At 48.8% G+C, this 27,267-nt stretch overlaps 1 protein-coding gene across 1 annotated transcript in view; it reads right to left on the bottom strand.

Moving 5' to 3' along the window:
• klf7a (Kruppel-like factor 7a) overlaps positions 1-4,368 on the bottom strand; it is a 33,666-nt gene extending 29,298 nt beyond the window's left edge. The window contains exon 1 of the mRNA XM_035150691.2: positions 4,053-4,368. Coding sequence (XP_035006582.2) covers positions 4,053-4,154 — 102 coding nt within the window. The 5' untranslated portion in view covers positions 4,155-4,368. The remainder of the gene's footprint in view (positions 1-4,052) is intronic.
• Between the last annotated feature and the right edge of the window lie 22,899 nt (positions 4,369-27,267).

Genomic DNA, 27,267 nt, shown 5'->3' with positions numbered 1-27,267 from the left:
CAGGCATCGAGCGACTGGAAGCAGGCGTCAGTTAAACTAAAAGGGACTTAACTAAATTTCTCTTTGGCGAGTGTCCAAACCTGATTTGAGGAATTCCTCTTCTTGTACTTACAGTTGATGTGACATTTTAATAAAGCCGCAGGCGTGGAACGGAGACACTACCAGGAGCTCTTTGGAGACAAATAAGATTAAGCTCCAGTTTGTCCTTCCTCCTCCAGCTTGAAGAATACTGAGCTGTGCCTGTTACAGGATTGATTTAATTTGAATTTGCATAAACTTACATGAAATAGGGGCTGGCAAAAAGGTCACGGTGAATATATGGGATGTGTTTTAAAAACCAGCTCCGCAAAAACCAAAGAAGAGCGATTCGGGGAGCGCTACAGCAGAGCTGAGCAGCAGCGTGGGGAAAACACACGGGTCCTGAGCTTACACAACAGCCCTGCAGAGATGAAAAATCCATACTGTGCTAATTCTATAAGAGGAAAGCAGAAAGAAAAGGAGAGAACGGAGGAACGAGGGATGGAGGAAGACGCAGACAGGAAGGAGGGGGCCACTTGGCTGCGATCCCCAGCACGCCCGCTGTGTGTGAGAAAGCAGCTGTGGCCTACTGAGGATTACATAATAAACTGAGACACACCGGCGTGCACGTACACACACAAATACACTTATGGATACATAAGGATAATCACAGATTTACTGCTGGATCTTCCTCTGTCTTTCTGTCCTCCTCGTGTTCCCTCTGGAGGCCGACGGAGGGGTCACCATGCTGATGCATCTCTGACCACGACTCTAACAACCTGGTGTGGAGCGACACAACTCCTCCATCTCTCCGCCTCCTCCTCCTCCTCCTCCTCTTCTTCCTGTTCCTCGGGACACCATCCAACCTCTTCATCTGCGACTGTCTGTCTGTGTGTGCTCGTCAGTCCTGGGGGGGGGGTTCGAGCCCGCCGGACTGTGAAATGCGAAACCTTGCAGTGGGGAGAATGTGCGTGCTCTGCAACTTCCCCCACCTCTGCACTCAGTGCCCCTCCAACCCCCAGATGGAGCCGCCACGCCGCCGCCGCTCCTCGCGCCCTGCTGCTCCTTCCATATTTAGGAACATGGAAGACACGTACAATCTGTCCACATCCACATATAGTAACCCATAATGCACTGTGCGGCAACATACAGACATTTCGCTTGGGCAGGCATCAGGCACTCAGCCCACATGTGTGTTTGTGTGTGTGTGTGTGTGTGTGTGTTGAGCCCCTGAGGGACAATATATGTGTTGGAGGGTATGGTGTGTGTCCTGAGGTCAATGACAGACAGCCATTTGTGTGGTGTCCTGTTACAACTACCCCATCAGGGTCAAGTGCTGAGGCTGGAGCCAGATCATCAGTGCAACCTGAAAACTCTTATCACATCAGGCTGCAGCCCCGTCCAGATGTTTGTCTCCTACATCTCAGCATCTAAACGTGAGGAAGATGACGCTAACTGTTTGACTGTGAAGCCAAACGAGGTTTTATCAGAGAGAGAATTCCAGTTTACAAAGGAGCATAACAAGCGCTGGAAATTGCAGCCAAGATAACGAGCCAATTCTGTCGCTGTGAAGACGCAACACAACACGTGTACTCTTTGCTTTGAAGGAAAGTGGGTTCCACAAATAATGAGTAAGTTCTGATCAGCCCTGCTTGTTCCAAATCCAGCTCAGCCCTGCTGCTTGTTCCTCCTCTGAACAAGCGACTGTACTGGGATTTGGAAGCGAGACAGCACAGTTCAGTTTGGCACCATTAGGTTCAATAATGGAACAAATAGCAGCCTCAAATGTGCCATCTGCAGACCTCCGAAACACTTTCCCCCTTTTCTACTCCCCGTCCTTCCATAACCGCCTGAATCCTGCCTCACAGACACCAACAGGGGACACAGTCTTCATTCTTGCCATCGCATCTCAGGGAGCCATTTAAGGGCCGACGACAACGGCCTCCTATCTCACCATCAGACCCCATAAAAGCATCAAACTCTAAATTGTGCCGGGAACACAGAGGGGATTGCTCAAACTGCGGGTCCTCGGCTGGAGACGGAGCTTTTAAGGCGAGCCGCGGCTCATAACTCCTGTGTTCACCGGGTCTCGCTGGCGTCTTCATGTCGCCACAGTGAGCGCACGCTGGTTCACCGAGAACACGTCTGTGCTGCGCGAGGAGCGAGGGGGCATGTCACGGTCATTGTGCCCGGAAGGGACTCGCCAAAATCTGGTTTTCATCAATAAAGACTCGTGATGAGACACAAGAGCAAAGCAAATCGGTTTTTAAACTCTATGAATGAGGTATTTTCCCCATTTTGACTGGTTTATTTGAGTGTGCTCCTATTTTGAATTAGAATGATGATGAAATGAAGCTGACACAGGCTGAAGGGGCAAGATCATCGGGATCAGACAACCTGAGACGTTTCTTTTGATTTTTGTGAGTCTATTCTGAAGCCAGGATCAACAATTTAGGAATCGGGCCATGAAAATATAGCATTTCCTCATGTAAAATAATACATATCAGCTCGGTTGTGAGAAATTAAACTACATCCAAATGTGCTTAACAGACAGCGAGTTTCTGTAATTCCAAAATGGACGTTGTCTCGGGGAGAAAAAAGCTGCAGACAGTCAAAGAAAACTGACATTTCCAGTCTCCACAGATAAGAGCTCCCTCAGCCTTGTGCCTATGCAGCTCCCTCCCTCTCTCCCTCTCTCCCTCTCTCCCTCACATTTGCATCAGGTATTGATTTTTGATATGCAGGCTGTGGGTGAGAAACAGCACAGACTGCACATAGGCCTTTGCAATTTAAAATCCACTGACAGCGAAGGCTGGGAGTTGGAGACTTGTTATGAAAAGATGCGTCGGTGGGCGAACAGTAGGATGCCAATTAGGCTGCTCAGACCACAACGAATGGATGTGCACGGTCACGCACCGGTTTCTCTCTCCCTCCCCACTGTCATGCATGTTACGCCTGGAGCAGAGCAGTGGGGAAAGCTGGAGCTCCTATTGCAGGAACAATACCGGCATCAGGTTTCCCTGCAATGATTTTTTTTTCCGCCTGGTCTGTCAAGTGCAGCATGGAAATCATCATCTCCATCACTACCAGCAGCAGCAGCAGCAGCAGCAGCAGCAGCAGCAGCGATGCAGGTGGGCCGGCGGCTGCATGGCCCTTATTTGAGCTTCGAAATGAAAGCACAGTCGGGTGGTTATACAGGAAGATGCTGCTTTCACGCATTAACGGTGCAAATACAAAGATAAAGTGGAACAGGAGCGTTTAAAGCTGAGAATTCAAAAGCATTTTTACGCCCATGAAAACCGTTTTTTCCTACAAGTAGCAGTGACAGTAGAAGCCGTTTAAATGTCTGGAGGATGCACATAACAAACACAGCAGGTGTCACAGTTCACTGGTGTCAAATAGGAGCAGAGATGGCTGCGTAAAGTGCCGGCGCCTCCATCAGCATGTGGCCGCGTGGATCCCTGCGCTTTCCTCTTAATATTCACCCACTGAAGTTGTATGAAGGGAGAGTGTGTGTGTGTGTGTGTGTGTGTCTGTGCGTGTGCATGCAGATGACAGTTATTCTCTCTCCTACACGGCCTTCCTCGCACGTTCTTTCACCCCTGCATTTAAATATGGTACAAAGCCAGACATGTTAGGAAATCTATAATGAATATGGGAAGGGACCTCTCTGCATGCAGGGGCTTCACAACTCAGTAATCTGAGGGATGCAGATCTATTATTCACGACCAATCCAGTCCCTATTATGGGATTCGCATCTTCATCTTCCCAAATCGCATTTGACAGCTTTATTACGCGCCGGCGTGCGTTCGCATATCATCCACTTTGCCATCTCTCGGAGAGAAATGTCAGATATATGAGAGAGGGGAAGCGTCCCCTCGCTTCTCCCTCAACTCCACACATGCATCCACGCTTCTGAGGAGGAAAAAAGTTGACGCCCGCATCCCGAGCGCGCACATCATCACCGGGGGTACTGTGCGGGGAAAGCTCCGCTGTGGAGGAGGAGGAGGCAGGAGCTGAAAGTTGAGACGTACCTGCTGCCAGTTCTCCTCCAGCGACGGCATGGCCGAGAAGTAGCCGGTGTCGTGCACGAGCTGAAGTTCCTGAAAGATACTGTGGTTCGCCAAGACGTCCATGCTGACGCGCGGTGCTGGGAAACAAGAACGGTCCACAGAGAAAGATGCCTCCTGTTCTCGGCTGTGTCACACCTCTACATCCACTTCTCTCATATTAGTCCGTGAGAGCAGCTCAGTGGGTCAGGGTGGCGGCTGCGAGCGTCCCGGTACCTGCGCGCATTATCGTGCTCGGTGCGTAAAAGCGACTGGAGGTGATGGAGGCTCCATGCGTGGACGCGTGTTGCCAAAATAGACAGTGATAGGGAGCCAGAGCCGGGGAGGGGCTTGGTAAACGAAGGGGCGTTATCTGCTTTGTCAATCAACCTCTCCCCCTGCTTGTCCATTTAAGGCAAATGGGCGGCGGAGGAGTGATTAGTGCGGAGCTGGAGCGTGGAGAGGCGGGGACTGGCGCATCCAGTGGTCCGGATTGGCTCCGGCGACACGTCACTCGTGCCAAATATGGGCTCGATAGGTGAGCTATTTATGGATGGGTATATTAGATTTGGAGAAAGGTCTGAAAGGCTAGTGTGAGAGGAGAAGCCGTGGTGTAAACACCATGTGCTCACAAACAGGAGCTGGAAACAGTATTAATAGGCTGATATATTGTTCCGCTGTATAAATATTTAATCATAATGAGCTGCAGGATCAGGCATGAGGCTGCAGGAAGCACGTTTTCCTGCGTGATAAGTGTTTCAGCTCGGGTTTATGACAAATGGACGTTTCAAAGCTGTGAATATATTCTGTGCAATCAAGATTTAATCAGGTGATTTGTTCCAGGATTTACACACAAGTTGTTCTCTGAGGTTGAAAGTCAAAGTGTAACTTGTTGTACTGACCCACATCGATGGAATACAGTGTGTGTGTGTGTGTGTGTGTGTGTGTGGGGGGGGTGATAAATAAGCAACCAAATCTTCTTTGATACGTCTCGTTCGCTGTCGTGAGTAACGCTGCTGATTCGCTCGCCCCGTGTAAAGCCATTGAAATGGTCCAGTGGTGCTCTCACACACACACACAGACACACACACACACACACTCTGTTGTGGAGGTCTGTAATCTCATTACAGGGCAGGGGGCTCAGGGGGAGGCGGAGGGCCCCGGCTACGCGATTTACTCGTGGCAGTTTGGGCGGAAGAGCTGAGCTCAGACGGACGATGAAGCTCCCGCTGACATTTATCCACCGGACACGAGTCACTCCGTCTCTCTCTCTCTCCTTCTCCTCTTTTTTCCCAGTGTCCTCTCTGCCTGCTGTCCGTCCCTCCTTCCCCTTCCTACCCTTCACATCTTTGATTTCATCCCTCTCACCTCTTCTCTACAATCCTACGCCACAGTCAGTGTTTCACCGTGTGTGGGATTTATGCAAAAACACACGACGGAGACGAACATAAACATCCACTGTTGCTGTGTGCTTTGCTCTCGTGGGTCGACTGATATGAAATAACAGAAAAGCAAACAACAACCTGTCCTGCTCGGTCCGTCATCACATGGCTGACTGAGGTGTAAAATATTTAAGAGATAAATCCTGTTATTTTTATGCATTGTTTATGAAGTCCTTGGATTAGAGGAGAGGCAGCGGATGGTTTTCTTCTCCACTCAACAAATTCGTTGTCTTGTGTAACAAAGCAGTGACTGATTTTTGTCTTTCAAACGACCACGTTAACGACTAAAACCCGGGAATCGTCCCACTGGCCGGTCGAAGTTTAAGTCCACGGGAACGTCTCGGAGCTTTGTTGTCTTGTTGACTTTATTTACGATGGTATTTACTCACAGTTGCTTGATGAAAGCGGTGCAGTTTCCATTCCACTGTTGCTAAACCAGTTTGTTTTCCACCCTGCCACATTCATTAACGCTGTGTGCAAACATGTCGGCTTCGCTGCTGACACACACTGAAAATTTACATCCCCGACAGTATTTTACTCTGAAATCTGTGAGCAAATCACCACAGCGGAGGTGATTAACATCGGGGTCACGTATATAGGCAGGGTTTGAGAAACACTGAGGTCTCACAAAGGTGCTGGGTTGTAATATGTTCTTCCATGTTGTTCCGTTTTCATCCTCTTAAAACTAATCTTCCATTTTATTTTATCATCCCACCGTAAAGACCAAACTTTCTTTCAAGCAGTCTGGTGAAGCTGCAGCAGAAGAAGTTGTCGACGCCCCCACCCCACCACCATCACCAGGAAGTAGCCAAACGGCGAGCCTTGTGTCAGTGCCCTTCTCAGACGTCTGCAGCCCCCCTGCCCATCTTCCTCCTCCTCTTCCTCCTCGGCCTCAAGCCCATGCATATCATAGATTTAAAAAAAAGTGCTCACCATTATCCGTGGGCACACAGCGTTATATTGTGGATGCTGACATTGCTCTTACCTGGCAGTTGGTGCTTTTACTGTATTAATAATGGAGCAGGCACCATCCATCATGGGGATATGAGGCTGCTAATCATGTCAGCTCCCTGCATATTCACTCCTTTCATCAGAAGAGGAGGAGAGGCAGCGGGAGAGAGGCAGAGCGGAGGGGAGGAAGCGCAGGAGAGTGACGGTGAGAGGCGGAGATAAACAAAGAGAGAGAGTTTCTTTAAAAAACGATAAAGGAGAGGAAGAGGGAGACGGGACAATATCAATGTGCCGAACACATGACAGATGCCCTTGGCCTTTTGCTGAATGGCTTCCCTGTTGGCAGGAGTTAACCAGTGTATTTAAACAGGACAAGACGAATGGGACCTCTGCTCCCGCTGCTCACTGAACCAGCCCATTTCTATTCCAACTCACAGCCTTCCCCCATGTGGGAATGCTAATATGGTTAGCTGACATTGCCGGGGTTAAAACTTCATAACGGCATTTTATTGTAATATTCACTTCGCTGCCGAGCTCCGATTTTTCAAAACCCTTTTTCCTGGGGAACCTGTGCTGAGGGTGGTGGGTGTTATTCAGACAAAACCAAAGTCCTTTAGTTCCTGGAACATTCAGGCAGCGTTTCCAAAGCAGTTTGACTCAGTTTTACACCAGAATTAGCAGGAACACAGGTTTTTAAACGAGGGTAAGACAATTTTAAAAAAGGTGATTGACTCCTAAACAGTTGTCAGGAGAGGAGTTTGTTTTTCATAAACGGGTCAGAGACTGAGGTGGTCTCTTCTTCTTGATGTCATGGTTCCATCACTGACAGAAGCCAGATGTGAGTGGGTCTCGTGACCAGTGGAACAGGGTCTTCTGAGAGGAAGCCCGGCTCATCCCCTCCATCAGTCTCCTGCAGCCCAAGGACCTTGAGCGTCAGCGTTGTGCTTTGGCTTCATTTTGCCTCATTTCGTATAATGTGACAACCACAAGCTCTGATGTGTTTAAGCACAACATTTCCACAAACATGGTGCCCCCTGAATTACCTCTGTGGTATATTATGATAAACCTTTATATTTAGAGGAAATAAAACCCCACAAATTTGCTCCCGGCATCTGTCCTCGAGCGCGGCTTTCGCCAAGCCATCAGCGCAGAAGAGGAAATTTGCTGGTGATTGATGGGCCTGGTTAAATAAAGATAAGATTTTGAAAACGTGGCCATATGTCTGCCGTACGCACTGCCTCTCTTGGCTCGGAGCCCGGATGCAGAACATCCTCAATATCCCGACGTCTTTTTTTTTTGCGCGCCGCTCCTCCATAGGGGGAAGAACCAGGGAGTGGGGGGAGAAGGTGGAGGTGGGTGGAGGGGTGGATTTCAGAGCGACAGGCTGACTGAGGGAAGCGATAATGAGCGCTCGGGGCTGTCTGGGGTGCAAACTCCTTCCCTGCGAGATAGCTGCAAGGGAAGGGGAAGGCAGACGGGGGGGGGGGAGGGAGTGAAGGGAGTAAAGGGTGGAGGAGAAAGTGCCCTCTCAGCTGGGCCACGTTTGATGCGGCGATGCTGCTTCCTACGCCGGGAAAAGAGAGCGGAAGCACAGCCAGCGAGGAGGCCATGAGGGGCAGCTGGTAAGTGCCAATTAGGACGACGATGAGTGGGAGACGGAAACACCCATTTGCACACGCGCTCCTGCAAGCAGGCGGGGAGGAGCAGTGGGGAAGTGAAACAAATAGGTCCTAATCCCTGTCACTTCTCCCACAGTCGCTCTCCTCTTCAGCCTCTATCTGCCGCCAGCCTGTTAGGTAATGTCACATCAGTGTCGGCTTAAAATGTGGGTTATGATTCGCCGTTCCATTTCGGTCTGTCTGCGTCCGGCCTCGTCTGAAGGCCGCTGAAAGGAGCGTTTTGTACGCGCTTGTCACATTATGCCAAAGGAGAACGGCCCCTGTCAGACGTCCAATTAGTGACTCGTATATTTAGACCATGACACAGAAAACGATAAGGGAAGAGAGCAGAGTGGAGCTTTGTAGAAGTTGTTGAAAGGGACGCATCAAATCCAGGGTCTTGGTCAGTTGAGTTATGTATCAGGTGGTTTTTTTATGATAAATGCTTCCTTTTAAAACGATTCCTGTGCCGAAACGGGGCCAGAACCAAACAAACAAAACAGAACAAATCAAACACCTCCGGATGATGTGGTTGACATGGGGTCACGCAAACAGAGCATCTCTCTACTTTAGTTTTTCGTGTTCCTCCCTTGACACTGAATAGTTTTCAAACATTTGCTGCCCGTCCCGGTGTCAGACTCCTCTCACTCTTAGTCCGTTAGGCTTTAGGCGTTTTGTTGTCATAGCTGCTAAGCAACTGGAGGCTAACAGTACCTGCTGGTTAACACTGCACCTCGGTCTGGGAGAACTGGGAGGAAAAGGAAACCAAGTGAGGAAAAGTTGGTGGAAAACATTTTATTAACAGGGAGAGCTCAGGCCAGAGTGAGAAACAAATCAGCTATCTCTAAAAACAAAAGCCAAAGTCACCCAAAACTTAAGTTATATAATCTGAATGGACTGTATTTACAGTCGTATCGACCCAGAGCTTTACAGCACAAGTGGCATTCAGCCATTTCTATCACACATCATTCGTACACTGTCGGCACAGCAGTTCAGTATCTTGCCCAAGGACACTTCAGAAGGCAGACCAGAGGAGCTGGGGATCAAACCACCGACACATTCTGGCTTGTGGACGACCCATTCCAACTCCTGAGCCACAGTCCAAATATGAAAAAAAACAATGCGTCAGCATAGTGGGAGGAGCAGTGTGTTTGTGTGTGTGTGTTTGTGTGTGTGTGTGTGTGTGTGTGTGTGTGTGTGTGTGTGTGTGTGTGTGTGTGTGTGTGTGTGTGTGTGTGTGTGTGTGTGTGTGTGTGTGTGTGTGTGTGTGTTCTCAGGAGGTGACCTGGCATAAAACGGGAATCGTGAGGTCAGGAATAACACAGCTCGTCTATAGGGAGCTATGGCAACCGCAGCCGTGGAGGAGCGTTTGACCTTGTTCGCAGCGAAAGGAGAAATTTACATTTTACCTGAATTCAGCAGCCACAGGTGCACACACACACACACACACACACACACACACACAGCACACACACACACACACACACACTCTCCACAGAAACACATAATCCAGCTGCATGAGTTTCCCCTCACACTTCACGTTAAATTGTACAGCAAAATCCAAATGATCTTGATGGATTCACATTGTAGAAGCGTCATCTGTCACCAGGGTCAGTGACAATGAGTCTTTTCATGTCCGAGCTCCCAGTCAATCTCGTTTCCACGCACGCCGCGCATCTGAGGCCGCGGTGATTTCCCCCGGCTGCTGCCTCAGATGCGCCCGCACCACACTGTGTTTTGTATATTCATGTGTGTACCTTCCTATCTTAATCCTAGCTATTACTCGCATGGCTGGCCATGTCAAGGGGAGATTTGCTCACTCACAGTGAATGGGCCAATATTGACAGCACGCCCACTGCATCAGCAATCAGTGTAAGGGCTTAGCGTGCACTGGATTCACAGGTTGAAGCTGAATTCAATGAGGAGGGCGGCGTGTTGGAAAACAATCCTCCCAGGGAACCTGTGCAAATGCTAAATGTTGCCCTTAGACTATCAAGAGTGATCATTTGACTCCATGTCTTCCTGCTTCTAATGCTAATGCACTCTATTGTATCTCCATGTCAGGTGGATAGTTACAAGACTAAATAGTAAAACTGAATTTAACGAGTACACCAATAAGATACAGACACAAAAACAAGAGGATAAAAGTACCTTCAAGGAGAACATTTAAATACAAAAACAACATTGGCTTTATACAAATGATGGTTGTAAAGGTGCGTTTGTTTCTGTCTGGAAAGGGGGTCATGTGATAGGAGCCTGACGAATCACTGACGGCTACATCGTGAGTTTTCAAGCGTGTTAATGTGGACGCAGCCTCGGACAGGGGGGGGGGGGTTCTGTCGATGGCGTTCTCCATAGAGCTGCAGCTTATTGCTTCATCACGTCTTGACCCCTGCACTACATGAAGTCCCCTTCACAGGAGCTGACCCGCTCTGGCAGCTGTCAGGGGTTAACCAGGGTTATGTCAGCTTAGGTCAGGTCAAGTGCTTTCTTTCTCCGTTTTTATTGGAATAAATTTAAAATCTTCATTTCAATTGGATGACTGAGAGAGAGATAACCTGAGGTCAAGCTCTCGTTTCTTCTGCTTCAAGATCCGGGTCCGACTCCCCTTAATCCACTTTGCTGTAGTGTCCTTGAGCAAGACAAAAGCTTTTGAAGTTGCTGCTCTGTCGCCACCAACCTCTGTGACCCAGCAGAGATGAGGAGCTCCCCCCCCCCCAGTGGATGGATTCCTGCCCCGGTGTGACTCACTTCTGTTTGACTTCAGCTCGGTTCGTTTGAATTCGTTTAAAACTCTGTTTATTTCCCCTTTTCGCCGCGGTTCAGCTCGATTCAATAAAGCGAGAGAGAACTCTTGCTGTCGTTTATCAAACACGGCGGCGGCGGCGGCGTCTGGAGGAGCAGCTGGCCCAAACCCCGACTGATCTCTGCCTTACAGGGGTCAAAAGGTGACAAGGAGCTCACTCCCGCTTTCATCCCGCTCCTCGCTACATTTTCCAGAGGCATGTCACCACTTCAAAGGTGTTAGTGAAATGATTTGCAGACGAAAGCTTCGCCGCCATCACCGGCTGCTGCTTTCTCCCCCACCCTCTTCTCTCTGGCTGGTTTGCAGTTGTCGCTGTCGCACTTTGTTTTGCTTAAATGGAATGATTGAGTCCCGGCTCCGTGACGCGTTTCAAGGGGAAGCAGCCTCACATCGTTAGCGGTGACATTAGCAGGTGACAGCAGCAGCCACGGAGCCGAGGTTCAAAGCGCCTCAGCGACGCAAACAGACGAGACGAGAGAAAGTCAGAGAGGGGGGCAAAGAGGAAAGTGATATTTGGATCATACAGACACGTGTCCAAATTCTAGCTCCAAAATAACAGGAAATCCAAAATTTAGAAGGTGGAGGAAGTTCATATATTCTTTACTTGAGAAGAAGAACAGATACTTGTGTCTCAAGTAAATGTTTAAAAGTACAGTTCTGCTGATTCTTCACTTTCTTCTTCTTGATACATCTTTTACATGAGGCTGCTCATTGTACGTTTCATTTCATCTTTATGAATTAAAGTTCTTTAGTTCTTTAAACTTACAAAGAGCATCCTACTGTGTATCTGCTCCTTTTTCCGTGATATTTCAAAGCTCTGCACGCAGAGATCAATACAGCAGAAAAACCCCATGTAGGGTTGCATTTCCTCAATACTTCTCCAATCTCCCCAGTGCAGAGGCCGTGTATTCAGATACTGTAAATTCCCCTAAGACGATCGATTCAAGTTGCAGGTCGCACAGCCCAGCGCTCCGACAACACAGCACGCTGACCTCGGGGCGGGCGGCAAAGTGGAGCCGATGCTGTGGAGCTGGACCATGAAGTGCTCTGAATAGTCCGAGTCGTAGCTGGAAACGTGGTGATTTGATTTGCGGCAGAACGGCAACAGGAAGTTAGGAGGAGGAGGCCGTGGTTGATGTGGCTGTGTGATCGTCATATGATCGTGAGGTTGGTGGATACTGCGTCTTTTGTGTGATGCAGCTCAGACGGGGAGAGTAATTTTATTCGTTTCTTTGCCGCTTCATCAGGTCAGGGCCCATTTTTCTCCTGCTGCACGAACTCATTTCATTAAAGCTCATCCCCCGACTGAGTGATGATGAAAACATGACGCCTGCACAGATGCAGTGAATTTGTCATGGGGGGGTTTCGGGGCTGATCCAGCGTCAGCGTACAAACAGTAAACAAACTGCTTCCCTCAAAGAGCGGGGCGTCTATTTATTTAGCAGAAAAAAAACCGCTCGACATTAGCGTCTAAATTGCTGCTGTAAATAGAGGCAGTCCACATTAACAGCCTCGTCCTCGGTGCATAATGCTCCGGGCGTCTGCGTGCCTCGTCATTACCGCCATTCCTGCTCCATTATTTTAACACCGAATCACCAAATCCCTCTTTTCGAATCCGTCGCGCCCCCCCCCTCCCTCCCTGTTGGGGCTCGTACTTCAAACCGCTCTAAAATGAGCTTGCTTTGCCAGGCCGGCAGCTCGCCAGACCAATCATCCATCTGCAATAATAGAAATCTTCCTGCTGATGATAGACTGAGGCAATCACTGGGCCGGCTGAGTGGGCTCTTCAGTCTGGCCTCTCCACCCCTGCTGTTGGTTGATATCAGGGGGCTGGGGGAGGCTGGCACAGCTTTCTGGTGGGCAGGCCTGCGAGGGCCATGGCCGGCTCGCAGACTGTATGAATACAAATGGACAAAAACAAAAAAATCTATTGGAAAGATTAGATAAAAAGCTATAAAATGCTGAAGCTCAATATGTTTTTTTCATTTCCGCACACGGAGGACGTTTGGATTTCTTTATTCGTTTAACTATGGAAGATTAGTGGAGGCATTAGCAGCCGGGCTCATAAATGGGGAAACAAGTTATTTAAATGGATGGATAGTTTAACTGAACGTCTTTCTAGAGCCGTGTATGAGACACAAAATGTCCAGGAGATAGAGTCTGGACATGTTGTGTAGTTTGTGTGTGTCATGTGAAGCAGCAGCAGCAGGTTGTGCGACTCAGACTCGTTCACAACAACAGGAACATGATGGGAACATTCAGGCGACGGGGGTCAGACACGTACGGCTCCTCTTTGTCATCCTGAGATATTTGTATTGTTCCAGTTTCACGTCCGTCACACGTTTGTGTTCTCGCTTACAGCCCCTCTGGATAATTTCAGGAAAGTGTCAGGACCTCAGTGCAGGTCTGAAATCAGCTTCTCTGTCAGATTTTGTATTTCACGGCTCTACCGCCTCAGGAAAACAGCTCGGTGTGGATTTATTCCTCATCCACTCCAGTGCGATTCGAGCAGGTTTTTATTGCAGGAGCATTTTCTCCGCCCATCGAAGAACGTGTCATCCAGATAGAGACACTCCACTGATCTTGTGTTGCACTTTCATTACTCACAAGAGATGCCTTTTCATAAAGAGGCTGAGATCCTGATTTTAGTCCTTACCGTCAAGTGTTTGGATAATCTCTCACAAACGCAGGATCCTACGTTTCCCATAATGCAACTCAGTCGCCTCTTGTTAGACAGCAACTGCACATAGATATAAAAAGACTCATTTCAACATTTCAACATTGCTTATCTGCCCCTACAAGTGTTTATTCATGACTCCTCGACTGGGAGGTCGTACCGCTGGACCGCCATCGAACCGCCGAGGCTTCTTTACATTCTACCACCCTTCTCCTCTTTCATCCCCTCATTATTCCCTCTCTCAACCGTCCTCCATCTCGGGCTCCCTGCTTCTCTCCACACCCCCGAGCACCTCTATCCCTCAATCATCCCCGGCTCTCCACACCTCCACTTCGACCCCGCTCCATCACTTCATCCATCCCGCCACCTCTCCACCGTGTTCGTCTGCATGGAGAGTGTCTCATTCCGCCAAGGCTAATTGGCTCTAATTAGAGCCATTCAGCAGGGGTTAATCAAGGATGACTTACGCAGATTATGACTGGTGAGGTGAGGAATCCGGGGCAGCAGCCAGCCTATGTGCCACGCCGGCAGGCACGTATCTCTCCTCCCACCGCGGCCTGGGGACTTGGCAGAGATAGATGTGTTTTAACCGACGCCACGATGGGATGTTTTCTAGGGTTTCTGCACCTGAGAAATATCCAGCTGCTACATCTGCGAGAAAAGGAAAACTTTATTTTACTTGGTGGAAAAAAATCATTTGTCCAATGTCTTGAGAACTATATTTCAGTTGGGCTCATGAAAGATGAGATTTTAGATCTGTGACGGTTTGACAGATTTGTTAGAAAATGAGACGTTTTAAATGTAAAGTCACTGGTTGCTTAGGACTCAACGTTTGGAAACCACTGATCCAAAGAGTTGGAGTTGGACTCAGGACAAAGTTAAAGGTAACTTGTTCAACAGAACATTTATAGACGGCACACAGGAAGACTGTAAAAAAACGATGGGAGCAATAAGAGAGGTTTAAAAGCTCTGAAGATGTTTATGTGAGTGCTCGGCGCTCGTCTCTCACAAACCTGCCGCGTCTCAACTGTCCAAACATGTCTTCTTCCTGCTGATTTGAAAATTCTCCTCCTCCGTCAGTCGTCTCATCTCAGAGAAACCAGACATTTGTCCGTATCACACGGACACAGTCGTTGCAACGTCGCCGAAATGCTTTTCAGTGCACGTCTGTGAAATTACCACCTGACATGTTTCTTCCTCGCCCGCCTCATATCGCCGCAGAATGCACAATGCAATATCGCAGGTCTCTTTATTGCCTTCCCTGTTCTTATATAAAGAGGCCGTGGTAATTATTTAGGAGGCCTGTACAGTGCGGAGATCCCTGTGGGAATGGAAACATTATGGCTGGGTCCCACACACACACACACACACACACACACACACACACACACACACACACACTGGCATACTGGACAGAGAGTAATGGCCCAGCCCCTGGTGGTAATGGCCCCTCTTTCTGCGTGCACGGTGGCATCCGTGTATCCATCTGAGCATGCTCCCACCGAGTCTATTTGATGTGACTAGTCCATTAGATTTTCAATGGGCTCCTACACCATAATCCTGAATACACTAAGGTTTTTTTCGCGGGGCTCTTCATTGGAAGTGCCCCTCAGTACAGATTGCTCCTGTCAGCGTTGAAGCAGACAAATTCCCCCTCATATCCTCTGCATATGGGATGGGATTGTCTCGTTATGGCCCCGTTACGTTCCCCCATGGCAACATTAGCCGGCGGCTGTAAAAAGACTATTAGGACCCAAATCATTCTGGACTGGGGCAAAGAGAAGTTAGCGAGGGCTGATTGGAAAGAGAGAAGAAGACGTGCAAAGAGATAAAGTGACAGAGAGGTGGATTAGGTGGTGTGAGGTGAGAGGGCTGCGAGTGGAGCTCCACAGGCACACAGGAACTCTCACGTACACGTAAATATAAAGTAAATACTTGTATATATACGCTGAGAGATGAGGGCAAAAATCTGAATTTAACCCTGCACAATAACCCTGTAGATTTTACTTTGGAGAGCCTGGCCCTCAAAGCTTTGGGGGGTCATCCTCACAAGCGATTTCAATCTATCTTAGTTCTTCCTCTGACTGAACTCTCCTGGACAGAGACCTGGAATCTGATGGAGTTATTCTCCCAGTTTGGGGATCACAGCCTCTTATTGTTACCAGTGGGACCACTTCAGACTTCTCCCACATCTGTTCCAGTTGTTCCTTCAGCCCCTCATACATCTGGATCCTCTAAACCACTTGCGTGTCTCACATGGGGACTTTCACTTTCCTAATCCATGTTCTGCACAGATGTACGTATGGATCTTGTGCTCTGGGCCTGTTCTTGGCCCAAACTTATATATATATATATATATAAATATATATGCACTGCACGCTCGCACACACTCTGCAGCAACATAGCCACCCTAATCCACCGCAGCCAATCAATAAGCACTTGACAGGTACTGAAATACAATATAGAGAACAGCACTAGCCTGCTGCTTCTTCTGCTCCATTTAAACTGCAGTTTGACAGCCGAGGAGGGAGGACGGGGGGGGAAGTATTCGGAGATGTCTCGATTGGCCCTGACACGGGGGCTACTGTAGAGGAGCTGAATATTTGGCCACACAAATCTCGATTTTTATCAAGTTAGTTTTGTCTCTTATTGACCCACGTCTGTCTCCTTCTGTTTTTTTTTATGGCAGGACCGCTCGATAATTTCAAGTATACAACTTGTTTGCCTCGCCTCTCTGGCAGGTTTGTGGAGGAAACGGGTTAAGGTGATTGGCCGATCCTTCACTTAGAAGCAGAAGTGACACTTAAGACTCAGTAATAAGCAAAATTACATGAGTAGACAGATGGCACAAATATCTGCCAAAACACATCCGCACCCACCTGTGTGGACACCTGGTTTCTGTTGTCTTTGGTTGGTTTCTTCCTTCAAGGAAAACGAAACGCATCCCTAATTGTTTTTTGCACCCTTTCCTTCCCTCTGTCTCATGTGGCAGACGAGGATCCAGCGCTAATGTCCCTCTTCCATCACAGCTCCTCTCCAGCTGCATAACGCTGATTGGAGCTGGAACCACCTCATGATTGCGCTCTCTTATTGGGAGCAACAAAAAAAACGGTGAGCGGGAAAAAAAAGCCTCATTTAATTCATTCTGCCTATCTCTCCCTCCCCATCTTCTAGTGTTTTGCGAGGTGGAAATTGGAAACGCCCCGTGAATGCGTCAGGGAGACATCCCAAACAGGATCGAGGTGCCATTACCCCGATGGCTGGAGCACAGTGGGGCTGAAAAATCCCCGGCTTGCTGTCTCTCGCTCAATGATTGTCTCATCAGCAGGAGTAATTTGGGTTTCTGGTTATCGCGTCATTTCTGACGAGTGGCAGAGACGTAATTACTTCTCTCCGCAGACGGAGAACAGATGAGGAATTGGGGAGTAATTAATAACTGGCTGGTACCCGACTGGAGAGGATGCTACCTCACAGCAACGCCGCCGCCTCCTCCTCCGAGAGAGACTTTACTCAGTGTGAGAAACGAGTGGGCACACGCTCGAGCAGCGAGCCTGATGGATCAGCAACAGGCATTTCAGAGAGAGAGAAAGAAAAAGAAATGAGATAGCAAGGTGAGAGCGAAGGAGGCGGGAGGAGCGAGGGAGCAGAGGGAAGAAGATGAGATGGAGGAGTGATAGGAGCCGAGGAGCGAAGAAGAAAGAGCGAAGATGGGGGATGAAGTGGACGCTGAGGGGACAGATTGGCCTCGGCTTTAGTGCACCTGAGAAGAAATGAGGGAGGATATCGGCAGACGGGTGAAAAAGGGAAAGAGATGCTAGTCGAGAACAGGCAATAAGCGAAAGTGACAAGTCTTCACTTTTGATAGGAGGCTTCAGAACAGGCCTTTCCTCCGCTTGTGTGGAATAAATCACGAATATATTACAGAAGGATTCACTTCTTCTCTTCTCACTGACCCTTTTCATTTCCTCACCTACGTTTGAATAATGTTCGGCTCTTCCGCTCCCGTCTCCGCCGTGCATAGATTATTTTGTGAAGCTCGCCTGGCGACCGTATACGCGACGCCGCCGCGCTTCGTCTTATCTTATCTTGTCCATCTGAGGCTTCAGCTTTGACAACACATTAGCTGTCGAGCACAACCTCAGTCTCCGTTTCTCTGTGACGTCGAGCAGCCATCAGTGAAAATGTATGAAAACGGGCGTCATTTTTAAGTATTTCTGTTCAAATCCACTCTCCTGTCTTCTCTCTTCCTTCGGTGTCGATGTGGAAGTCTGTTCAGCTTCCCATTTTTTATTCTGCACCACCTTCTCCTCTGCATCTCCCCTCGTGTTTAATAAGATCGTGTGTCTGCTGTCGGATGCTAGGAACAGAGCGAGATGATCGGCGCTTGTCAGAATACGATCTGGAGGCTTAGGTGAAGTCAACAAGACGAGAGACGCTATCTGAAGGGCCGGGCGATGATGTTTACCTGTGTGTCTGCAGTGTAATACACACAAACACACACGTGCAGTGATAGTTATCTACCACACACAAACACACACACATGCACAGCGATGGCTATCTTCCAAGCGGCAGAAGCTGATAACAATCCCACATATTCGCAAACACACTCACACTGTGATTGGCCGTTTTGGCCGCGGCCGACCGACTCCTCTTCATGAGATCCAGTGATGAATGTTGCCGTAGTATTCGGGGACAATCCGTGAAGGAGGGGCAGCGGCCGCACAAAGAGGAGTTAAAAGGCAGAGGAAGGTAAATGAGTTTGAAAGCAGTGAAGAGGCTCACATTGTTCAGGGCCAGGACCAATCAATCGCTCTCATCAGGCTCCGTGAGAGGGTTTATTAACGATTCAGAAAGCCCCACTCCGACCATTAGCTGATTCCTAGTTCCTAGTGTCTTTTTCTACACCTGCTTGTCCAATATTCTCCACCAATCAGAGAGCTCTCTGCAGATCAGGCCTAACCTAAAGGGGGAATCGATGCAGCAGTACGATCCGGTGCTTTCTGCGAGTCCGCCGCCGCATCGCCTCCACAGATAGAAAACACATCCCCTGGCCCTTTGGTTCTCCTGCTCTTTTACTGCATCTGACGATTGATGTGGAGAAAACTACCACTCACACATCATTTCTGAAAGTGTTGCTCACAAAACTGCTGATTCAAACACAAACGGTGTATTTTCAGGTGTGTGTCTCTTTACAGCCTGATGCTTTCATCTCCATTCAGCTGGTGATTGTGCACAGAGGATCCTCTCAGGCCAGGATGATCACACTCTGCAGCTCGGACTTCAATTTTCTGTCCGAGCCTGAGAGGAAACACACTGGATGCGTGTTCTCTTCGTGTCCGAGCCCGAGACTAATGCTTTCCCTGATTTACACACATGCAGAGTAAAAACTAAACCGCACCAGACGTGTTTTCTGGATGATTTTAGCCTGGAAGGGTCTAAGAGCCTTGCAGAAAACCATCTCAGGTGAGCCGCGCTCTTCCAGGCGAGAGGAGGTCGGCCTGTTTGTTTCTCTGCTTCCTCCTCCTCCTCCTCCTCCTCCTCCTCCTCCTCCTCCCACGTTTCCTCTATCTGTTGACAACACCTGTGGAAAGCAGCTGGCTGGGTAGCAGGGTGCTTTTGCATCGTACGTGCAAACCCGCTGGGGTTACAGGGATGTTACACATCGTGACAACAGGCAGAGGCCCCCGCTGCTGATGCAACTGCACACATGGGACACGGAGACGGGAGCGGCAGGAAGGAGAGGTGTTTGCATGTGTGAGTAGCTGCGTGTTTGTGTTGCTCCCGTGCACAGGAAGACGTGTGTGTCTTTTGTCTCTTTCTGTAGAGCTGCATCATCACAACGTCCTTGTTTTGCTTTCAAACAAAGATCATGTAAATAAACTCTTTCCTGTCGTTAAGTGTGATCATTAGGAGTCTCCTCGGTGTCATCTTCACTCTCCATTTGTGGAAACATCTTCTCAGTTGTCGATTTGTGTCGTGATGCAGCAGCAGAAAAGAAAAGATGAACTGATCCCTTGCTTTGGAAGAAAGAAAATGAAGAAAGGACTTTCAAATGGCCCCGCTTGCTACCATGCATCAACACAATAAGAGCGATAAGAGTTGGGCCTCCACAACAAGCCCCACCGTATATCTGATATAATATCACTACTTCACCGGGCACCATTAGGCTGCAGATTTAGCGAGTGATTTCCGTGGCTCCAGCTTTTACCGACAACATGAGCCCAAAGCCGGGTCTCTTTGGCAGCTAAATCAAAGGCTGTTATCAGGTTTCATATGCAGCTGGAGGATCAGGGGTATGTAATGTAATAAAACAGGTGCTCGGTGGGAGAGCTCTGATGGTATTACTACTGGTGCACTGGGTCAGGCACGAGCCCCACGAGCCCAGACGCATAACTTACCGGCACATCTGCATGTAAAGATCCGGACATAAATACACACCCCCTGTATATTATTGCTTTTTCTATAGGCAGATCCGCACGTGAGTATTTATAGCTTTAATTCAGGAAGGTTCAGAAACAATCCTAAACTGCTCTTATCTCGCTGAAGTGTTGCTCAGCGCTCGCTCCCCCCCTGCGCGACGAGTCCCCCCGGCCGGAAATCCAATCCCGCCCTCTGTGCGACCGGGGACGTTCCGTGACGGATCGCTTGTAAGCATCCCACCATGTTTCATCAAACCGCCCCCTCTCGTTGTCAGAGCTGTAGACTGAAGACTTCCATGCGGCGTCTCACCTTAGGGACGGCGCTGTGTTCAATAATTCAGTGACTGTTGCTCCAGTCCTGTGGAGAGCGCTCATCAGTGACCGATCAACGTCCCTGGTGACGCCTGTTGTTTTCCAGGAGGCCGGAGTGAGCAGTAAAATCCAGTAATGGTTATCGTGCAGTAGTTTTAACGTTTGTTTTAGTCTTTCAAATTACTTCCTGTAGCTGTACAGACATGTTTTACCCGTGCTTGTTACTCACGCTCCTACTCACACTTGTGCAGGAGCTCAAGGCCTTTTTACTTCAGCGTTCCATCAATACCAGCTTTCGTGCTGCAGAGGGAGCCTGTTACTTTAACAGAATTTAGTATTATCGTTCATTTGTGTAAATTCTCTCACGCTATAGCGCCACCTTATCTCCAGCCCAGTAAAGTGGGATTCAGATGATGTTTGCATCCACACCGGCGTCGGCCCTCATCACCACGAGCTCTGGAATCCCCTCGTCTTTCATTGCAGAGCTGAGCGAGCTTCTCTTTGCCTTGCTTCTTCCTCTTCGTCTCTTCCTCTCCATCGGCAGCATCGGCAGAAACTCCAGCACCTCAGCGGGCTGTGAAAACACTCATAATGTTTTCTGCCGTCCTCACAGGCAGCCTGACCTCGTCATAGCTTTGGATGTAGGTGTGAGCGCTCCTGCAGGAAGGGAGACTGCAGTCTGATTCACTGGGCTCTGTTGTGCATGGGAGGGAACTCGTGCACATGGAAATGCACATGTTTGTTTGGTTTCTATGGCGATTCTCATAATATTGCATCACTCATTGAGCAGAATATGAAAGAGCCCTTGCAGCTATCCTTGCCTCTACATTTGTTTTGTGTGTTGTGTTATAATTTAAAGTTCCGACAGACGTGGAAGTTGTATCTCCTCCATCTTCTGTGCTCTCCGAACCCCCGGCACCGGATTCTGAAGCTGCAGGATGTGTTTTTTAGTGAGAGCGTTGGAGAAGGGCAGGCAGCTGACAGAGCGCTCGCAGGGGAAATGAACGGAGAACTGGCCGCGCCGACTGGCAGAAGCAGCACGCCACGGCAGGTTGACCAATACAGATGGCGAGGTTTGACTCCAGGGGTTTGAGAGTATTTCAGAGAGAGTTGGAGGTTAACATGCGTCTGTGTAGATAAAACCTGCTGCACTGGCTCCTGGGAATCAAGCCTCATTCCTCTGCTGGTCCAAAAAAATAGCAATATTGAAAATGCATTTAGGACGGGCTCATTTCGCTTTAAGTTATGTGTATTTTAAAAGTCGGTTTGGTTGTTTTTGTGTGAACGAGGTTGTTTCTTATTGATATTTTCCGCTGCACATTCACACAATTTGTGGCCTTGCCAATAAGACGTCCTTCCCATTCTCCCACTGTCCTGTAGGGAATGTAGACGGCAATAACTTCTTCTACCTCTGCCACTTTTATGTGCCATCCCTTTAACAAGGCCAGTGGCCAGGGACGCAGCCAGCGAAGGGCGCCGGCCGGAGTCCTGGGTGACGTGTTGCTGCTCCGCTGCCGCCGTCGTTAGCAGAGTCCAGGAGGAGGAAGGAGCCTCGGGAAATAGGAAATAAGGAGGAAGAAAATAAAGTGGCTGGGGGGGAGAAGGTGGAAGGTTATAACGAAATGATATTCAGCCTAATAGACACGGAGATGTGAAGTAAAGCTGAAGAAGAAACAAATAGGAAATCTACCTTGTTTGTTTCCTCTCTAAACAAGCAGACAAAAACAAGCAGGAGGAAAGTTTACATAATTTGATTGCCAATTCAATCTTGTAGATCCAAATTTCAATCATACTTTTTTATGTTATGTAAAAATATATCACACACAGATACTGTGCAGAGCTGACGTGTTGAGATACGTGTGTTTTACTGGGCAGCAGCCAAACCATGGTGTTACACTCGGGGGTCAGAATCCAGCTTTGTTCCTCGTCGTGACCTTTCTCCAGCCTTCGTGCCAAACAATGCAGGAACCTCTGCACATGCACGATAACCCGTCTCCGCTCTTTGTTCTTTCTCTGCAGCCCCTGCAGATCTATAGGAGACACGCAACGCACGTGAATACACACTCTCACACGAGAGGAAACCTTCTCTCCCCAGTCCAGCAGCGGCTCCTCGTCGGAGAGCCGAGGAAACAGCATGATCTAAATAGCTCATTAACTTTTGATGACTGGGTCCTTTGGCTGTAGATCTTGAAAGCAAACGGGAGCCAGACTCCTTATGGCTATTGATTCAGCAGCACCGACCCCTCATCTCACCCCCCACCCCTCCGCACGTCCCGAGGAGGGACTCCCAAATTATTCATACCAAGCTCTGCATTCATTAGCGACTGATTGGGACAGAGTTCGACACATTATTGATTGAAACGGTCACACCGAGACTGAAACGAGCAAGAAAAGCAAACCGCAGCTAAAACTGAAGAATATTAGGTGTATTACTAAAGAAACTAAGCATTAAACACTGGTGTTAATATCTGGTTTGAACTTTTTTAACTCACACCTTTAAACAAAGCGATATATACTAATGACACCAGGTTTGAAACCAGATTAGAACGAGTCAGAAGAGATCTGAGCGTCAAACAGATGGAGTCAGGCCATCTCCACCGCTCCCATGGAGTCTGGGAAAGTTCATTTTATTCATTAAATTAAATCTGAAATGACGACATTAAGAGAGAGAGGACAATTCCTGGTCATCGTAGGTAACATTTGGCGTGTGCAAAGTGGAAGCTGCTGCTGTGCAATCGCAGTCTCGTGTTCGAGTGTGAATCCAGGAAACGTTTTTTGGAAGAACGTGAAAAGATCTTTCAGCTTTTCTTCAATTGTTTAATGTGTTTTCCACTATCAACCCCTCCAGCCCCGGCTTTATGTTAACGACGCGTGTAGGCTTATGTCGTACGCCATAACCCCCTCACACACAATGCAACACCGTACGCCGAAAGATTAGGGAAAGCAAATCATGTATAAAGTTCTTTTATAATCCTGCAGCCTCCTACGTATGTCTCGTGAACATTCGGAGCTGCTCTGTCCCTGATGTTGAAAACCACTGAACTCTGCTTCTGTTTTTATTTCCCGCATCTCCATCTGAGCCCTTCAGTCGGAGGTCGCTCGCTCGGAACGCTCCACCAGGCGCCGTTCGGACAATAACCCTGATGTTGAGGGTGTTTGCGGCGGAGAGGGGGGGGAGGAGGGCTAATGCCTTTTGTTGGAATACCAAGCGGAAGTGGTGTATGTAAATTTGGATTAAGCAGATAAGGCCCCTGTCAGCTTCAATAAGTATTGTTGCCTTTGTGTGTGTGTGTGCGTGTGTGTGTGTGTGTGTGTGTGTGTGTGCGTGTGTGTGTATGTGTGTGTGTGTGTGCGTGCGAGCCAGTAGCTTTAGGCTGAAGAAATGCATATAAATTAGCTCTTTACCTGCAAAGACCACTTCAATTAAAAGGCTTCACTTAGTCCAGCTCATAACTGTGTGTGTGTGTGTGTGTGTGTGTTTCACGGCGGATATTAAAGTGTGTGTTCACGTGTGTGTTGTGTGCGTGAACATATGTCTGTCCACACACGCCTGAGGGACGCACCGATCCACGCTTTTTAAATCGCACCTTGAACTGCTCCGGGACCGCGGGCCAACGGGCTCCGTGTCTGCGGCTGATAGTGCCGCTCTGTGACTCAACCTATATCTGGCGTCACGTTTCCAGCGCCGCGTTTCCGCGCGGCACCGGGGGAGAAAGAGCGAGGGACCGAGGAAAAGCACTGATAAGGCGCGGGGCCTGGCCGTGTAGAGGGTCAGTGCGGCGCAGAGATAGGGCAGCTACATGGCAAGAGGAAGCCAAGCGTGACCACTTTCTTACTCTCTCACTCAGCCGTCTTTTCCGTCTCTCCACCCCTCCGGTCATCCTCAATATGCTCTTGTTATCTCAGGCAGCACTGATGGTTCCCGCGCGAGGCCGGGTGTGCATCCTGTAATTCTGCATCCTATTTGTGTGTGATTGCGTGAACACCAGCCTGCTATTTTGTCCCCCCTGTGTTCACTTCCCCTAAACATCATTTCTGCAGCGGCGAGCACAGAGGCGTCTTTTCAGCACGAACAAAAAGTAAGGATGAGACGAGGTAAAGCCCCTGCATCGATTTTACACCCACTCCTCGGCTGCAGCTGCCCTTGAATATAAATGACGGCGTTTCAGCCCACTCCTCTCCACCAGGCTCCCAGAATTCTTCATGGCTATCGTCGCGAGGATCTCCCTCATTTTCTGAGCTTATCCAAACCTGCTCTCCTCACATCCCCACAGCAACCGGAGGATAGAACTCAGCATCTGCCTCATCACCGAAACTCATTTTGACACCCAAGAGGGAGGCGAACTAAGAGAGAATTTGATCTCGGCGAGTCTCTGGCAGCGAGTTCTCTAATCTTTCCCCGACCGATTCGGCGGGGCAGGGACACTTACTGTACAACTCACTCATCTCCAGTGGCGGCTTTGATTCTCTCGCTCCTCTCCGCTGATTTCGCATAATCACACGATAATGAGGTTGGCTGCGGTGCGCCGGTGTGGCCCCGGTGCGCGGCTAGCTGGCGGCCGCGTGTTGAGGGGCTGCAGAAGGGAGGTTTAAGTGAGGAGGAGGAGGAGAAGGAGGAGGAGGAGGAGTTGGAAGGGGAAAAGGTCTGGAGCTGCCGACTTTGCGAGCACATTTGTTAGAAATACAATTACACAGGCGCACAGAAGCATACCGGGCTCCACAATGATTTCTCCATTCTCTAGCCGGTGGAGCGGCTAATTTCCTTAGCAGCTAAGTACTTATAGATTGCTCCGTAGCAGAGGCTCTCCACGCCGGAGCCGCGCTCGGGCCGGAGGCCGCAAACTGCTCCACGTACCTGACGTGTAGTAAAGCCACATTAGCATGCTACACACTCAGTAAATACACCTCCAGGCAGGGAGCGGATGTTTTCACTGCTGTATCATGTAACTGCAATGCTGGAAAGTAACTAAGTGCATATACTCGGGTACTTGTACTTTACTTTGTTCCCTCTCCATCATCTACAACTTAATTTACCGCTCGCAAATGATCACAAATCAAGAATCTATGTAATTATTAAAAAAGATGCTCTGTTTAAGAACAATATGAAACCATCTGAATGATAGATTAGATATTTGTAGTTTTAATAACTGCCATATGGTAATTCCAGTTGTCTTTGATAAAACAACAACATTCTTCTTTATTGCTCTTATTTTCTAGTCTTCCTCTTTCATTATTCCCCCTCCCTGTCCCTGACCTTTGACCTCTCTGCTATTCAGTCCCACTGAAGACGTAACTCTCTCAAACGGGGTCGTAAATTAATGAGTAATTTGTTTTTCTGTAAAAATGCTCAGTCATTTCCCTCCAACTCTTGAAGAAGAGTGTCGGTGTTCTCAGCTGCTGATGAATACACATTAATGACGGAAGTACGTTCATTTGTAATTCCAAAAAGGTAACGCATGTATTTGAGGAAACGGCAGCAATGTGCTACGTGATTGATTAAAGAGGAAACCCACGTTTACAAAGTCGTTTATTTATAGCACGTGGGTTCAGTCGGTAGCTATTAAACAAGTGTTACCTTCATGCCGGCCTTTATTTACTCTGTGTCCTATTCTCCAGATGGCGGCTCTCTTATTTCATCAGCTTTACCTTCGCCTGCACTCAGATCAGCGAATCACGGGCCCGGGCACGCTTGTGGTTTCTGTGTGCATATCCCGTAACATCGCGAGTGCCAGGCATCACACTGAGAGGGGACACGAGGTGACGGACCGCTGCGAGCTACTGTCAAACTCCGCGGGGGTTTGCGGGGGTGTCGCTCACCCACAGTGCAGTGTTGTGGAAAGCGAGGCATCACCGGTCGTGTCGTTAACCCTTTACGTGTGGCTGCGTCTCAACAAGCGGCGGCAGAGGAGTCACCACTGCAGCGGGGGCCAATTATTTCTAATGGTTTATTGAAATTCATCATGTTTGAAATCGTGTTTTTTTTACTATGGTTCAGAGTTATTTCACTTTCATAGGCTGCTTGGTGAAGGAGTTTAAGTATCTAGTATCGGATGTTGTCTGTAGTTATTGTTTAATTCGCTTGGCGTTGTTATTGGATGGATATTTTTGTTACTTTCCAATATCAATATCAGTATTTGCTTGAAGACTCCAGTAATTTAAATCAAAGTCAATTAGCTGAGATGAATTAACTGTCATCGTGGATCGATTTAGTGTTTGTGGCTGTCGCTGAAGCCACCGGATGATCGAGAGCGCCGCCGCCTCCTCGCGTCCAAACTTCTGAGCGGCGGCCTCGGTTGAAGATGCCGAGTAAATCCGTTTGTTTGTGTGTTTCCACGTCTCTGAGAGGAATCTGTACACGAGGCCCAGCTACGGTCCAACCCCCCGCCCCGACCCGCTTCTCTGTGCACAGCTGCTGCACATGATGCTCCTGCTCCCCTCGGCCCTTCTCCTTTCTGCACACACACACACACACACATATATATATAGGCTATATACACGCACAGATGGGGGTGAAGTGCGGAGAGGTCTTGTGGGTGCTCATCACACACACTTGACAGAAGCAGTGCTCTTGGCAAGGAGGAGCTACATGATATATGAAGATGGCCACTTTGAGCCCTCCATCCCACACACACACACACACACACACACACACACACACACACCACCCTCACACACACTCATCAGCCCCCTGCCCTCCAACCAGCTCTTGAGACGCTGATGGTGACATATATGGAACACATGGAGACCGAAGCCTCTTAAATATTCATGTCTCGTCTGTACATCGCCGTGTGCATCTCAGACAGTGTGCGTGTGTTTGTGTGTCTGTGTGTGTGTGTGTGGGCATTCGTTCCTATGCAGACAGATGTCAGTCTGGGCTTGAGGGTGTGTGTGTGTGTGTGTGTGTGTGTGTGTGTGTGCGTTGGCTGCATATCGGT

This window comes from Hippoglossus stenolepis, chromosome 24, assembly GCF_022539355.2.
Source record: "Hippoglossus stenolepis isolate QCI-W04-F060 chromosome 24, HSTE1.2, whole genome shotgun sequence".
NCBI classification, from domain to species: Eukaryota; Metazoa; Chordata; class Actinopteri; order Pleuronectiformes; family Pleuronectidae; genus Hippoglossus; species Hippoglossus stenolepis.
The sequence above is the reverse complement of the archived record's forward strand: the minus strand, read 5'-3'. Positions and strand labels throughout refer to the sequence as shown.